At 42.5% G+C, this 16,832-nt stretch overlaps 1 protein-coding gene across 1 annotated transcript in view; it reads left to right on the top strand.

Moving 5' to 3' along the window:
- LOC122805677 (glycogen phosphorylase, muscle form) overlaps nucleotides 1-16,832 on the top strand; it is a 761,024-nt gene that overhangs the window by 485,860 nt on the left and 258,332 nt on the right. Inside the window, exon 15 of the mRNA XM_044076012.1 lies at nucleotides 5,554-5,612. Within this exon, the coding sequence (XP_043931947.1) occupies nucleotides 5,554-5,612 (59 nt within the window). The remainder of the gene's footprint in view (nucleotides 1-5,553; nucleotides 5,613-16,832) is intronic.

Below are 16,832 nucleotides of genomic sequence, written 5' to 3'. Positions count from 1 at the left end.
AATGTTTGTTAATTTAAATTTATTAATACAGTTTGATTACTTTTGTATAAATGTAAATTTGCCTTTGTCTCAAGTGATAATTCAATAAAGGAGCTTAAAAGAAAAGACTCTAGGAGTGAAGGGTTGCTCTCCTGATCATATAGTATTTGAGTGACTTGCTTAAAACTGGACTTGGCTACACCTTCATCGGTGTCACATTTCAACTATCCCAGTTGGTTTGCCTTGGGATCCTCCCTTATGTAGCCTACCACAAGTTTAACAGATTTTTAAGGGTGTCCTTCCACTTTGGAAAAGAGTAGCACTTTCTGAGACCTGAACTTTGCACTTGAAAAGCTTCAGTTAATAGTAATAGTTATTATAATTAACTAATATCCCATTTTCAGCAAAAGCCAGAGAGAAAAGCTCCACACTGACACAATACGAATACAGTTAAATAGCTATTACAAAACCTGATACAGAAGTACGATATGGCAGGGTGAAGAACGAAGTGAGGCAAAGCAGAGTGGAGTCAAACTGAATCCTGTAGGAAAACAGTTTGTCAGGATCAGCTGTATGAACAGATTGGGACACAGCAGTGGCAGTAGCAGTGTTAAAAACTAACAGCAAAAAGGTGGCAGTATTAACAGGAAGAACGGGGAAGATATCAGCTGGAGATGGAAGAGGACAGTGTGTCAAGTAGCAGTAGGAGGGTGGTAAAGGAGGTAGAAGTTGAGAAAGTAGGCAGAAAGTTAAGAGTGAGGTATATGTAGCAGACGGGACTGACAGCAGCCAAAAAATCAGTAGTAAGTCACTGTGGCTTACAAGTGAGAGATGAACAGGAGAGTGACTGGGGTACAGCCATAGATTAATAAAGAAATGGGCTCCAGTAGAAGAGAACTGGGTATGGAAAGCATACCTGTGACACCACAGTATTCATACAGTAAGGTCAAAACTTTTTTCAGATGATATAAGAATGTCATTTGGTCTTGTTAAGTGTGCAAAAGCAACATTTAAAGCAGGTAAGCTGCAGCACCAAGGAAACATCAGTTTGGGACAAGAGTGTGATAACTTGAGCAAGAGGGGGAGTGTATAAATACTTGGGATTTGATGAAGGATCAACAGTAGAACATGAACAAATGCGATTAAAAGTTAGTAAGGAATATTTTAGAAGACTTAAATTAATTTTGAAAACAGCATTGACATCTAGGAACAAAATTCAAGCTGTAAACCAATTTTCTCTACCTGTCCTAACTTGCAGTTTTGGAGTGATTGACTGGCCCAAAAAGGTGTTGGATAGATTAGGTAGGAAACAAGAAGGCTGCTTCATGCTCATCAAATGATTTATAAAAATCAGTGCATATCAAGATTATATATTCCCGTTCCGAAGGAGTTATGGGCCTCCTTGAAATTGATTACATGTATAGCTCCGCAGTTGTAGGACTGCACACATCCGCTGACCTCACAAGACCAAAATGTAGTGAAAGTTTTGAAACATGAGGAGAATAAATTTATGATGACTTCCCTGCTTAGTCTAGCAGAAGCATATCGGCGTCAAGCAGGAGTGGTAATCAAATCAGTAGATAAAAATTAGCCAGCAACTGAATGTGCCCAAAAAAAAAAACAAAAGAAAAAATATAAGGTGAGAAGGCAAGAAATGTGGAAAATGCATAAATATAGTTGCAAGTAGAGAAAACTTCTGGAAGCACCTCATGTTGATCAGAATTAACTACAGGAATGGTTAAGGAGAGACAAATTCAAACCAAAAAGATGAAAAGTTAATATTGGCGGTCCAAGATAGTGGGCTATGTACTCATTGGTTTACAAAGTCTATTGAACATGTGGGAGAAACAGACAAATGTAGGTTTTGTAAAATAGCATTGGAAACAGTTGCATACCTTGTTGCTGGTTGTGACAAACTAATGGCAGAAGGACTCTATACTGAAAGGATAATAATGTGACAGTACTGTTGCATTGGGGATTGTGTAAACGTTATGGTATTGAAGTGGCTGAAAAACGCAAAACATGAGCCACAAAGCATCACAGAAAATGATGAAGTCTACATCAGATGGAATCACGCATTACCAACAATTCAAAAGATAGATGCAAGAAAACCAGATATAGTGGCCTGTGAAAAGAAGACGAAAGTTGCATCGATCATTAAAATCACTGCACCCGGTGACTACAGTGTCTTGCATGCGAGAGACACAAAAGTCATAAAATATCAGGATTTGCAGGCAGAAACGAGAGGAATGTGGAAGAAAGATACCCAGACAGTTCCAGTAGTAGTAGGAGCAATGGGTCTTATTAAAAAGAATCTACAATCGTATTTAGATATGTTATGGATACATGTAACTCCATATGAACTGCAGGAGTCATTACTGGGCACATTGTGGGGTGCTGTGAAGAGCACTTCTAGCTGATGTCAAAGATTGAAACAGTACTAATTTTATGAACTTTAATCGTACTTTGACTTAGGAATGGGGTCCATTCCCGTCATGGTCCCAGTTCTCTTCTACTGGAACCCAAAAGACTTGGAGAAATTAAAAAAAAAAAAAAAGCGAAAAGAGGCAGTTGCACTCATCCTAAGGCAGCAGGAGATACCAACAGCAGTGACATTTCTGTACACTAATCCAGAAAGTACAATATAAGGAGAGGGCCCTTACTTAAGGTACTTTTTTGTGATCTCCCCCTCCCACTACCCTCTAGAGCAGAAATAACTAGGTGTCCTGATCTGGCTTTGGAGCCTTGCCTGATACCAGTGAAATTACATTGGGGGGGGGGGGTACCTTGAGCTTACTGTCACTCTACCTAGTAAAATGTATCAAGAAAAAGCTTAGTTTGCAGGTTAAAAAGTGTGCAAATAACTTTTTGTAATCCATAGACACTAAGCACTTTATGTTAACTGTTGTGTTTGAGGACCATTTTACGGTTAAAAGTAAGACAGAGTTAGGACAATAATTCACCTTTACGCCCAACTGCAACAGTACAAACAAATACACTGGAGTGCAATCTCTGGGTGGATCATCTTAAGGAAAATTTCACATTTTAGGAGATCATGCTGGAGCAAAGTTTGAGTAAAACTCTAAATTTTAAGTCTATGTTCTTATCCACAGTCTGCTTATGCAAATTCAGTGTGTTAAATAACAGTAACTCCCCAAGCACAGTAAGTTAAATTAAATGGTGGAGTCAGACCTGCAGTACTTTAACTTCTTACTTTGTTTCACTTACTGGTAAGCACCTATATCCACTAGTCACCTCTGTTTTAGGCCTCTGAAAATCAGCAATTAACAGTAGCTTAGCTGTTACAAAAACAATGTTAAACAGGTAGAGAGAAAAAGAAACAATACAAGCCATAAGCAATTGCAAATGCATTAGGTAAATACACATTTGACTAATTATAAATACATAAAGCCACTGAAATCGAAGGGTCTATATTAGATAATCGAGCTTTGAAAAGCCTATGATCGAATTTTTGAAAGTTCAAATGTTTTAACGGAGATCTCTGTACAGCGCAGAATGGGAAGATTTCTCTTTTCTGTACTGTAGTGCGATCTCAGAGTTGGTATATTTAAAGAGCAAGGGGGTGTGGGGGGTGCAGGGGGGTTTGCCCCCTTGCTTAAAACATTCAGGCAGGTTATTTGTGTAGTTTATTATTTTTTTATTAGATATTCAAACTTTTAAAAGCTCGATCATATGGTGTCGACCATATGACAGTCGAACTTTTAAAAGTTCGATTATCTAATATAGACCCGAAATCGAATAAGCACACAATCAATAAGCAACCAAAAATTGTTGTTATACCCATTATCAGCAAGGATAACAATATGCACTCATATAACACACTAAAAGCATTGCATTTCAGCAAATGTAAGAATGTGCAGTCAAATGGCATCGTAAAAGCACAAGTAAGGGAAATCAAAGCAGTTACAATTGTGTAAAGTGGAGATGCAGTGCTTTAATGGTACAATCACTATCAGTAAACCAGTTCATAGGGTACTGTGAAGAGATGCAGTGCTTTAATGGTACAATCACTATCAGTAAACCAGTTCATAGGGTACTGTGAAGAGATGCAGTGCTTTAATGGTACAATCACTATCAGTAAACCAGTTCATAGGGTACTGTGAAGAGATGCAGTGCTTTAATGGTACAATCACTATCAGTAAACCAGTTCATAGGGTACTGTGAAGAGATGCAGTGCTTTAATGCTATCAGTAAACCAGTTCATAGGTTACCTATGAGCCTAAACAGGGGACATGATTATTATTAGTACAGTGCAACACATGTTGCTTCTGTGGAGGTAGGTTAAGATTTTGCTTGTCCAGAATAAAATTGTATGAATTGTATAAATAAAAGAAGTCAACTCTCCTTAGTTTTTGTCAGAATGACAAGCTTGTTTACAAGCTGTGTGACTTAAATTGGTTAATGCAAACTAATATGCTGGTAGTTCCTTTTGACTTGGGTTCACAGTTGTACTGTAAGTAGGATAGCTGTATTGTTGGTCCCATTTTACCATGTATGAGAAGCAGACATATGTCACCTCTGTCTAGTCATCTGTCACTACATCCCCTGTAGTAGAGTGATGTCACTTTCAAGTTATTTTAAGTACTAAAATGGGAATAAGTAGCAAAGTTGGAAAAAAAAGAAGGCAGCATAATTTTTATCACTGGGAATGGTACCATGTATGAGAAGCAGACATATGTCACCTCTGTCTAGTCATCTGTCACTACATCCCTTGTAGTAGAGTGATGTCACTTTCAAGTTATTTTAAGTACTAAAATGGGAATAAGTAGCAAAGTTGGAAAAAAAAGAAGGCAGCATAATTTTTATCACTGGGAATGAGGCAAGTGGTTACTAAATCTTACGTCTTTCCATGTTCAGGTACCACACGTTTCTAACAAGCCACTGTTAAAACACTAATTTGCATTATGCATTTCGAATTTTTGATTTCTGACATTAATCCAATTGAGGTGCAATATCTGCTGGGATCCTGCTTTATGTATGCATAGCTGATTGAGTGGAGAGCTAAGTGATTACATGATTTTCTTAAAAGTCACATAGCATGCATTAGGGATATAATAACAAACTAGAAATGAAAATTAGAGCTTAACTGTTGACAAAATACATTTTTATTTTGTAATACTTTTCTTCGAAATGACAACTGCTGTTTGTATTACTTCTTCCATCTTAAATTTTGGTGGGTGGCTAGTAATTGTGCAGACGTTTCTAACTGAAAATTAATTGATTATATAGTCAGGTTCATAGCTGATTGAGTTCACTCGCAGTTCTGTCTGTGTGTTGGAGAGCACTGGTGTGTCTGTACCACTGTATTCATTAATACTACATTGATCCACTGTACAGACTCCTGCAGATCCGTTTTTTCCCACAGTCCTTCTTTCTAATCCTAGCGTAGTCAGATTGTAACCCTTGTACCTTATGCATTATCCTTGTTTGGAAACAGTAAAAGTTTTTTTTTTCTTTTTTTTGTGTGAGAGAAAAAGCTTTTGATTTCTTTCTGCATTTACAGTAGAAACTTGTGTTTAAATGACTGGTAAATCTTTTTTTTTTTCATTCTAGGTATTAAGAAAGAGCCTAATAAGCCATTTGTACCTCGAACGGTCATGATGGGAGGAAAGGTAATACTTGTGATTTCTTTCATCTTTCAGTTTATACCCATTTTCGACCAATGACCACACTTTGACAGGGAATTTCTTCACTTTTAAACTTTGTGTACGTGTGATTCCTCTGGTGAAAATATAGTCTGTATACTTCGACACCACCATAAAATCATTACAGGACCCCTTTTGATTACAGTTTTTTTTTCAGTTTGATGTCATGTCTTTCCTTTAGTCATTTATTTATATATTACCTAAAAGAGGCGAATGTTGGAATTTAAATACTGTTTTTTCCACTGTGGTTCATAGGTGAATATTAGGCTAACTGCTTTTAAGGGGCTTGCTAAGCCTAGCCAGTATTTGTCTGAGGTGAAGACCTTAACCATTATGCCAAACCCATCCCATCTAGTGATTCCCTTCAACGCAGTATGACATTGGGTTCTTAATTCTTTTTACTAGCTGGCATATCCGGGCAGTTTGTCATTAGCGGTTCTTTATTCATGGCACTTCTGTGTCCAGCCATGCTTTCTTTTCATCACCATCAGGAGAACATCCTTTTAGAGTGCCAGCTCTCTCTCCTCTTCTGTTCTTTCCCACCACTGTAGTGATTGAGTATATATGTTTTACAAATAAACACTTGAGAATTCCAGAGTTTGGTACTAATTGGGCACTACTTAAGCTTTATCAAGATAAAAGTTTCCCTATAGTTTTATTAGAAGCTAGTGTTTAAAAGTTTGTTGGGTTATTGTTATTACTGCTGTAGTTGGTGGCAGTATTTTGTATCCCACCATAGACAAACTAGTTTTAAGAAATGTTCGATGTGTGAGCACAAGATCTCATCACAGGACCTTGTGTGTGGTGTGCCTGGGCATCCCCCATATCACTGATTGTGAGATTTGCAAGAGGTTCAGTACACAAATGTTAACCAATAGGAGAAATAAATTGATATTGAAATAGTTGCCTCCAGATCTGGAGGTGTTTAAGACCAAAAGCCCACTGAGAAACACTAAGCCCAAGACTCTGATCCCAATTAGAAACCCACGGATCTGATGTTTTCAGCCTCAGTGCCGAAACAGCCAAGGCTCAAATGCTGGATGGCTCATATGCTACCTTACGCCTAGACCCACCAGCCCCCCCATGATCGTATCCCATTGAAGCCCATTATTTTGCATGACTGAAGGAATTTTCTGGGGACAGATCTGATCAGCACCTTTCCTCCAGACAGGTCCTACATGAGTGCTTCTGAAGCAGACTTTTATTGCTTGATGCAGTAATTCTTGAGGACCCAGATAATGATGGGAGTTATTCTGTTCCCTTCGGCTCTGAAGGTGGCTGGATCCACCCATTTTACCCCAGCAGTAGATTCTTTGCTGGATGTTCTTCGTGTTTCAATGTTGCAGTCATCACTTTTGGGTTATCTGCTTGCGGTAGCCCTCAAGTCAGCCTGATTAACTAAGTCTTGGGTCCTGCGTCAGTTGCTGTCCCTTCTTCCATGATGTCAGGTTGTCAGAGGTATAAAACATGCAGCCGACACCATTACATCAGTCTTTCCTGCTGTGTGGTGCCTGAAGTAGAAGCATTTCGCAAGTGCCGGTCGGCTGATTCCTGAAATTTTCGTTTTCGAATTTCAAAACCAAAGTCTTCAACTAAAGCTAAGTACCCCATTGGGGAAACCTTTTCTTGCTCCTTACCGATGTCAATAAAAGTTAATAATTGCATTACTTGTGGAAAGCAAATACCTCATAAAGATTTTCATTCGTACTGTATTCCTTGCCTAGGCCCTGACCACAAAGTAGAGTGCAGTCGGTTTTGTCCTTTGTTTCATCAGCACGATGTCCTTCAAGGATGCATCTGCAGTCATCACATATGGGTTGTCCTGCCTCAGGCAGCCCTTAGGTCGGCCGGATTCCAAAGTCTGGGTCCGGCGTCAGCTGATGTCGCCCTTTCCCCGACGTCAGAGCGCCTGGGGTATAAAAGTGCCAGCCGACGCCATCTTCCTTAGTCCTTCTTGCCGCGTGGTGCCCGAAGCAAAAGCAGTTCGCAAGTGCCGGTCGGCCAGCTCCTATAATTCAGCTACCGAAGACTTCAAAAACTAAGTACCCCATTGGGGACTCTTTCTTGCCTCAGCCGATGTCAGATAAAGTTAATAATTGCTTAACTTGTGGGAAACAAATACCTCATAAGGATTTCCACTCTTACTGCCTCCCCTGCCTAGGCCCAGACCACGACGTCTCGGCCTGTTCAGCCTGTGCTTCCTATAACCGACGCACTCTTAGACATCGGGCGGAGTTTGCAGAGGAATTTTTTGGAGCTAGTTTTTCATACAATATGCCGTAGGAGACTCCGACTTCACATTTAACAAAGAAACGGAAGGACAAGGACCGACACACTTGGGCCGCGGTTTCGGCTGAAACCACGGCCAGGCCTACCGTGAGTGTCTCTGTCTCGGCTGAAACAGAGTCCTTGGTACTTCCTACCCCCGAAATCGCTCAACCGACAACCTCGGCCCCAGAGGCCCCTGCTGAGTCGGTTATTGACTTTCCTTCAGAAACTGGTGTCTTGGAAACTTCCGACACCATTCCTCTAGACAAAACTACACCAGCACGTGGTGCAGCTGGGCCTCGTGCATCCATGTCCATAAAGGCTTTCACCAGGGCTAAAGCTGCTAAACATACAAAAGCTATGCCTTCCAGGGTTATTCCTCAGGGACCCTCTTCAAGTTCACAGATTCTAACTTTAGCAGAGGACCTTATTTCCTTAATTAGGGGCTCTCAACCCCATCTGGACAGGGGCTCTCAACCCCCTCTAGACAAAAGGCCCAGGGTTGAGCCCTCTGATCCCCACTCCTCAGAGGAGGCCTCTGATGGCTGTGCTCTCTCGGACTACCAGGAGGAGGCTTTTTCGGCCTACGAGGATTCTGATGCAGAGGAATCAATCCCCTCGGCCTCCCCTCCTGAAGAACTGTCCTTCGGGGAGACACTACACACAATGAGAGAGAGCATTTCAAATGGCAGGGCCAGGAATTCTCTGATTCCAGGAAAAGATTAAGAACTTTTCTGCATTTACCTCAGCATAGACCTTTGGCTGACTGTCATTGATGATCTGTACTCTAGCATAACCCCTGACACTCTTCCTCCGGCCCCTGCCAAACCCGATAGGTACTACAGGGTCCCGGACTCGCATCTTTTTCTTTACAAGGCCCACTCTGCTGATCCAGAAACTATTTCCCAGGGCCCTAAAGGGGTTGCAGCTGCCACTACTAAAAATCCACTCCCCTCTGAAAGGGAGTCCAGGGCTTTAGAGAGATGGGGTAAAAAAGTGTATACTTCTGCTACTCTTTCTATGAGGGCATTAAATTGTCAATTTCATGTGATACAGTACCAAGAGTATTTGTTAGCTGAATTGCATAAGAAACTGTCTTCACCTGAACCCCTAGACCGCAAATCACTTCAGGATCTGGTACATAACTCCCAGCAGGTTAGCAACCATTTCTTACAGTGTGGTTATGATGCATTGGAAGCTTCATGTAGGTCAGCTATGACAGGTGCAGTCATACGTAGGCACGCTTGGCTGAAGGAACAATCTCTGCCAGACCATGTTAAAGCTAAGCTTCTAGATGCTCCACTGGAAAAGCAAACGTTATTTGGCTCCACTGCTCAGGAGGTCTTAAAGAAATTTGAGGAAAAGGCAAAGTCTGTACAAACAGTCAAAGATTTTCTACAAGTCCAGCCACCAAGATTCAGCAGAAATTGGCCTACCAAGAATTGGTCCTTTCCGGACACAGAAAGATTTCAGAGAGGCAAGAACAGGCGTGCCAGAGGTAGAGGGCAAGCTAGAGGCTCCTACAGAGGACGTCAATGGCAGCCTCCCAACCAGGGAGGTAGTGCAGGACCTACAACTGCTGCACAAGGACAGACTCAATGACTTTGCTTTGACTCCGCCAACCAGGGCTCAATTAGAAGCACCTTTGGGCGGAAAGCTTTCTTTATTCTCAGAAAATTGGCACAGTATTACAAGAGACAAATGGACACTGCAAATAATAGACAAAGGATACAGGTTCCATTTTCACACATTGCCAAAAAGAAAAGGCATGCCAGACCTGCCACCAAATCAAAGGGCAGAGGCTTTGAAACAAATCTCCAACTTAATGCAAATGAAAGCTATAGAAAGGGTTCCTCTTTCAGAACAAGGCCAAGGATTTTACTCCAGACTATTCCTTGTTCCAAGAAAAGAAAATCAATGGAGGGCTATTCTCGACTTGTCCGCACTGAATACTTATCTCATTGTGCCAAAATTCAAAATGCTGACTCTACAGCAACTCCTTCCCATGCTGGGCAAGGGGTCTTGGCTGGTGACTCTAGACCTCAAGGAGGCATACCTGCATGTCCCTATCAGACAAAGTTGCAGAAGGCACCTCAGATTTCTTGCAGGTTCAGAACATTATCAATTCTCAGCACTGCCCTTTGGCTTATCTACTGCGCCCAGAGTATTCACGAAATGCCTGGCATCAGTAATTGCACACTGCAGACATCAGGGGATTCAAATATACCCATATCTGGACGACTGCCTTATACAAGCGGACAGCCAACAAACTTTGGTAAAGGACTTGAATTATGCCATCCGCCTACTGCAGGCCTTGGGATATACAGTCAACATTCACAAATCAAGACTTGTTCCATCCCAAAGAATAACTTTTCTGGGTGCGGATCTAGACACAACCACCCAAATGGCTTTTCTCACAGAAGAATAGCAAAGACAACTACCGGATTACTTCAAGAATCTGACAAGACAAACTCAGCTGACCGCAAGGAAAATCCTGCAGGCCCTGGGTTACATGGCATCTTGCATCCTTCTGATTCCACAAGCAAGGCTGCATATGAGGAAACTACAATGGTACCTAAGGAGTTTATGGACTCAGCACAGTCACAACTTAGAAACTTCGATCCCACTTATCCCATGCCTCCAAAAGGAATTTCTGTGGTGGGCTCAAGCAAGCCAGTCAAACAGGGGTCTGCCCTTCAGCAAACCAATAGCCAGTCAAACCATTACAACGGACGCTTCAGACCACGGTTGGGGAGCACACATGGAGGGCAGATGTATTCAAGGACCATGGTCACAAAAGGAGCTACGCATGCACATAAACCAAAAGGAAATGCTGGCACTGATACATGCAATCGAGGCCTTTAAACTCTTTCTGCATCAAGGCCACCTGCTAATAAGGACAGACAGCACCACAGTTATGTGGTACATAAACAAGCAAGGAGGCACCCATTCCTACCCTCTTTGCAGACTGGCAATGAATCTATGGGAACTTTCCTTGAAACTCAATATAGAGCTGCAATCCCAGTTTGTGCCAGGAAAAGACAATATACTGGCGGACAGCTTAAGCAGAAATATCATGGATGCACACGAATGGATGCTGCACCCAGACATCTTCCTACAGATAACACAATCATGGGGAAGGCCAGACTTGGATCTTTTTGCCTCCCCCCACAATCATCAGGTGAAGAAATTCTGCTCAAGGACATACCACCCACAAGCATGGAAAGTGGACGCCCTATCTTTCAGCTGGAGAACTCTAACAGTGTATGCATTTCCACCTCTTCCATTAATGACCAAGGTCCTACTGAAGATCAGGACAGAGCAGCCAAAAGTGATTCTGATAGCTCCGGACTGGCCAAGACAGCACTGGTACCCACTGTTAAAGAGCATGTCATGCACGAAACCATGGCCTCTTCCTCAATGGCCACTTCTCCTGACACAGCACAATTACAAAACTCTGCATTCCAACCTGAAAACCTTGCAACTAACAGCCTGGAAAATACCTTGACTCCTCCTCAGGATAAGCTATCCAAGAGAGTGAAGGATATCATCATGGAAGCTCGCCGGCCTTCCACAAGAAAGGGATATTCAGCAAAATGGAAAAGATTTCACACTTGGAGCACGACAAAGGGCCTAGATGCGACAGTGATGAACATGGCACATATCATGGAATACTTGGCAGAAATGCTCCACAATGGCCTGTCTTACTCTTCCATTAAAATTCATGCTTCAGCAATTTCAGCAGAGTACAATACTGATCCACCTGTCTTTTCTCATCCTCTCCTAAGACAGTTTCTAAGAGGAATTAAAAACATCAATCCTCCAAGGAAACCTCCAGTGCCTACTTGGGACCTTAACTTCGTGTTGGAAAAACTAACTCTGCCTCCCTTTGAACCAGCAGCATCGGCAGAACTACAGTTCCTGTCTTGGAAGACCACCTTCCTTCTGGCCATAACCTCAGCAAGAAGAGTATCTGAGTTACAGGCCCTCATGGCAGTACAGCCATTTCTTATTTTTCATCAGGGCAGAGTCTCATTGAGAACCAATCCTTCATTTATGCCAAAGGTGGTATCCAGGGTCTCATTAAACCAAGCTATTCACCTGCCTACCTTCTTTCCAAATCCATAAAACAAAGGGGAGAAACTTCTGCATACCTTGGACATACACAGACAGTTGCGCTACTACTTGGACAGAACTAAAAGCTACAGAAAAACTGACCAGCTGTTGGCGGCATATGCTGCTGGTGCACAAGGAAAAGCAATTTCCAAACAGACAATTTCAAAATGGATAGGGAATTGCATTCGTTTTTGTTATTCCTTTCATGGAAAAACTGTGCCAGCTAACATTAGGCCTCATTCCACCAGAGCCACAGCCACCTCCACAGCCTTCTTAAGAGGGGTGGCTACCAAGGACATTTTAGAAGCTGCTACATGGAGCTCCGTGCATACATTTTCCAAGCATTACAATTTACCTTTATATTCCAGATCCAGAGCAGGCTTTGCTACGGCAGTCCTGCAGGGCATTTTAGCTACACCATCCTTTACATAGATCCTCCACCCCCAGTTGGGCTATGGTATTCTACCCATATATGATGACTGCAGATGCATCCTTGAAGGACATAGTACAGTTTTGTACCTACCATAAATGTAGATGTCCAATAGGTATGCATCTGCAGTCAGGTTTACCCTCCCTCCTTCCCCTCTTGGGTATTTATTGGGTACTTTCCCCTCTCATAGCTAGCTGGGGTTATCTATTATGGTGTATTTGTTTTATATATATATGTATATATATATATATATATATATATATATGTGTGTATATATATATATATATATATATATATATATATATATGTGTATATATATATATATATATATATATATATATATATGTATATATATTTCTGTGCATGTTTGGAATTTATTGCATTTCTCCAAATTTAGCCTTCCTTTGAGGGCACCTGGCATCTGGGGCAAGAAACACTGAGGAAGATGGCGTCTGCTGACGCTTTTATACCCCAGGTGCTCTGACGTGGGGGAAAGGGCGACATCAGCCGACGCCGGACCCAGACTTTGGAAACCGGCCGACCGAAGGGCTGCCTGAGGCAGGACAACCCATATGTGATGACTGCAGATGCATACCTATCGGACATCTACATTTATGGTAGGTACAAAACTGTACTTTATCTGTCATCGGTATATTTTCTCCTCAAAATATTTTGGTTCTTGGTTTAATTATCCAGAAATGTTGTTGGTTAGCCATCCGACTACCGGGATTCCGAAAAAACTCAAGGATAAAGACAGAGACAGGCCGCCGAGGTCCAAAACAGCCGACGACGCTTCTCCTAAGCCAGTCGCCAGTTCGCCAGTGCTCAGTGAAGTGCTTTCACAGCTCCTGATACACGCTACTTCTGATTCGCAGGCCTCTACTAAGACCCATTCAGAGTCCAGTATGCCACGAGATGCTTCAACTGTGGAACCTGCGGATGTCTCTAACTTGGATGGGTCCGGAGCCGCTGTGCAGGCACAGGCTTCTAAGGCTATATTCAGTTCTACGGACTTGCATATTAAACCGACGCCTCCTTCTTTTAGGCCTAAATCTCGAACTATGCCTAAAAAACGACACCCAGGCCGCATGCTCAGGTCTCTATGCCTAAAAAAACAAATGATAAGAATGGCTGCAGATCTTATAACTCTAATCAGGGGAAGCCAGCCTCCCCCTTCTAAGAGACCTAGGACTGAAGATGTTTATGAATCTTCTGGCCAGGATTCTGATTTTTCTGATTCTTCTGATGATATGGATTTGCCTTTATCTACTTATGAGAATTCTGATGCAGAGGACTCTATTCCCTCTGCTTGCCCTCCAGAGGATTTTTCTTTTGGTGAAACCTTACATACTCTTAGGGAGCATTTCCACTGGGAAAGCCAGGATTTTTCTGATTCAAAAAAGAGGCTTAGGGATTTCTTTCTCCTGCCTCAGCATATGCCTTTAGCTATTCCTCCAGTACTGGACATTGTTGATGATGCTTTTTCCGAATCTAGTTTGGCCCCTGATTCCTTGCCTCCTGCTCCCAGGCAACCTGACAGATATTACAGGGTTCCTGATTCACACAAGTTCCTTTATAAAAAAAAATTCCTATTGCGGATCCAGAGACTATTTCACAGGGACCCAAGGGCATTAAGGCTTCTATTGCTAAAAATCCTACCCCTTCTAATAGAGACTCCAAGGTGCTGGATAGATGGGGTAAGAAGGTTCACACTTTGCAACCTTGGCCATTAGGGCTTTAAACTGCCAATTTCATATGTTAAAGTATCAACAACATGTTATTGGATTGCTTAAACAGAAAATGATGGTGATTCCTGACTGTGCGGAAAATAATGAATTACAGCATTTAATGCATTCTGCAGAACAGGTTGGAAAACATACTTTGCAATGTGGATTTGATTCTTTAGAGTCCTCTTGCAGGGCTGCTGTTGCGGGTTCTGTGCTCAGAAGGCATGCTTGGCTTAAGGAGCAATTTTTACCTGATCATGTTAAAGCTAAATTGTTGGCTGCTCCCTTAAATCAGGACCGCTTGTTTGGCAACAAGGCTGAGGAAGTTCTTAAAAAGATGGAAGATGAAGCTAAATCTATGCAAACTGTTAAAGATTTCTTACAAGTTCAGCCTCCTAGATTTAGTAGGCACTGGCCCTCTAAGAATTAGTCCTTTCCAGCCCCTTCAAGGTCTTCTGAAGCCAAACCCAGACATAGCAGAAACCCCAGGTTTAGTCCCAGGGGACACACAAGACTAAGCAGTGGGGGTATTCCGCACCCAAATCAGGGAGTAGTAAGACCCCCCCCCCCTATGGAAAACAGTCTCAATGACTTGCTTCTAAAACTTCTAAGCACTTCCCAACTAAATGCTCCTTTAGGCAGAAAGAATGGCCTACAGGCCAAAAACTCGGAACTCATTACCCAAGACAAATGGGTTTTGAATATAGTGTCCCTAGGGTACAGATTTCACTTCCACACCTTACCAACACCAAGCGGGTGGCCAGATCTACCCCCAAATCAGTGGGCAGATGCCCAAAATCAAGTACTCTCTCTCTCTTAAGCATGGGGGCTATTCAGTTGGTACCAGAAGAGGAAAAGGGGCAAGGGTTCTATTCGAGGCTTTTTCCTGGTACTCAGAAAAGGCAGTACATGGCATCCTATCCTGGACCTTTCTACTCTAAATACCTTTATGGTGATTCCAAAATTCAAGATGCTAACTCTTTACCAGCTGCTTCCTATACTAGGCAAAGATGCATGGTTGGCAACACTAGACTCAGGGAGTCTTGCAGAAGATACCTTACGCTTCAAAGCAGGCTACATGCACCGTCAGTTCTCTGCACTGCCCTTTGGCTTATCTACTGTGCCCATGGTATTCACAAAGTGCCTAGCTCCAGTCATTGCATTCTGCAGGCAAAGAAATATTCAAATATACCCATATCTGGACGATTGTCTAATTCAGGCATAAAGCCAGGACATACTTTTTAATCATCTGGCCTTTGTTCGAAGGGTACTAACTTGTCTGGGGTACACCTTAAACTGGTACCCTGTCAACAAATTATATTCCTGGGAGCAAGCTTGAGTACATCTGCAAGGCAAATACTGCAAGCCTTGGGGTTCATGGCCTCCTGCATTCTTCTAATTCCGTATGCAAGGCTGCATAGGAGGAAACTGCAGTGTATCTCAAAAGTCTATGGTGTCAACATTCACAGGATCTAGAGGCAATGATTCCTATCATACCTTGCCTACGCCTAGAGTTCCTTTGGTGGGCAGAGGCCTGCCACCAAAACAGAGGACTTCTGTTCACTCTACCCCCTGCCACCCAAACATTAACAACAGACACATCTGACTATGCATGGGGGCACCCCTGGCAGGGAAGTGCATTCAGGGCAAATGGAACCCAAGTCAAATGCACATGCATATCAATCAAAAAGAAATGTTAGCTGTACAGAATGCTCTGACAGCCTTCAAGGACCACATTCTTCCAGGACAATTAATGATAAAGGCAGACAACACCACTGTTATGTGGTACATAAACAAGCAGGGGGGGTACACATTCTTACCCACTGTGCAGACTAGCCATGGCGTTGTGGAACACAGCACTGAGATATCAGGTACATTTAAGCTCATTTCCTGCCAGGAAAACTAAATACACCAGCATTCGAGCTAAGCAGAAACCTCATGGACCCACACGAGTGGAAACTGGAACCAAGGATTTTCAACATGTTGACAAGCAAATGGGGGAGCCCAGATATAGACCTGTTTGCCTCCCCTCAAAACTGTCAGTTGGACAAATTCTGCACAAGGACTCATCACAAACAAGCTTGGAAAGTGGATGCTCTCTCCTTCAACTGGAAAAATGTATCAGTTTGTGCCTTTCCTCCTCTGCCTCTCCTCTCCAAAGTACTACTAAAGATCAAACAAGACAAACCAAGGACGATTTTGATTGCACCAGACTGGCCACACCAACACTGGTGTACCCCCTCTTGTGCAGTGTGTCACTGTGGGCCCCATGGCACCTGCCCCAGACTCCTACTCTATTGTCTGAGCAGGAGATCCAAATTCTGCATCCTCAACTTCAAACACTGAATCTAGCAGCCTGGATAATTACATAATTTCTCCTTTACCATCCCTCAGTAAACAGTGATGGATATCATTTTAGAGGCAAGGAGGCCTAGTACCAGAAAGTCTTATGCTGAAAAATGGAAAAGATTCTGTGCCTGAAACCAGTCTCAAGGGATGAGCACAACAGTGCCCAATTCAGATCTTACAGTACTTAACTGAGATACTTCATAGGGGCCTGTCTTTCTCCTCCATCAAAATTCACGTCTCGGCCATCTCAGCTCATTATAACACAGAACCACCCCTCTTCTCTCATCCACTGCTTAA

Source organism: Protopterus annectens, chromosome 6.part1 (genome assembly GCF_019279795.1).
Source record: "Protopterus annectens isolate FY-2018-M chromosome 6.part1, PAN1.0, whole genome shotgun sequence".
NCBI classification, from domain to species: domain Eukaryota; kingdom Metazoa; phylum Chordata; order Ceratodontiformes; family Protopteridae; genus Protopterus; species Protopterus annectens.
Note: the sequence above shows the minus strand (reverse complement) of the source record. Positions and strands in the feature narration are given on the sequence as shown.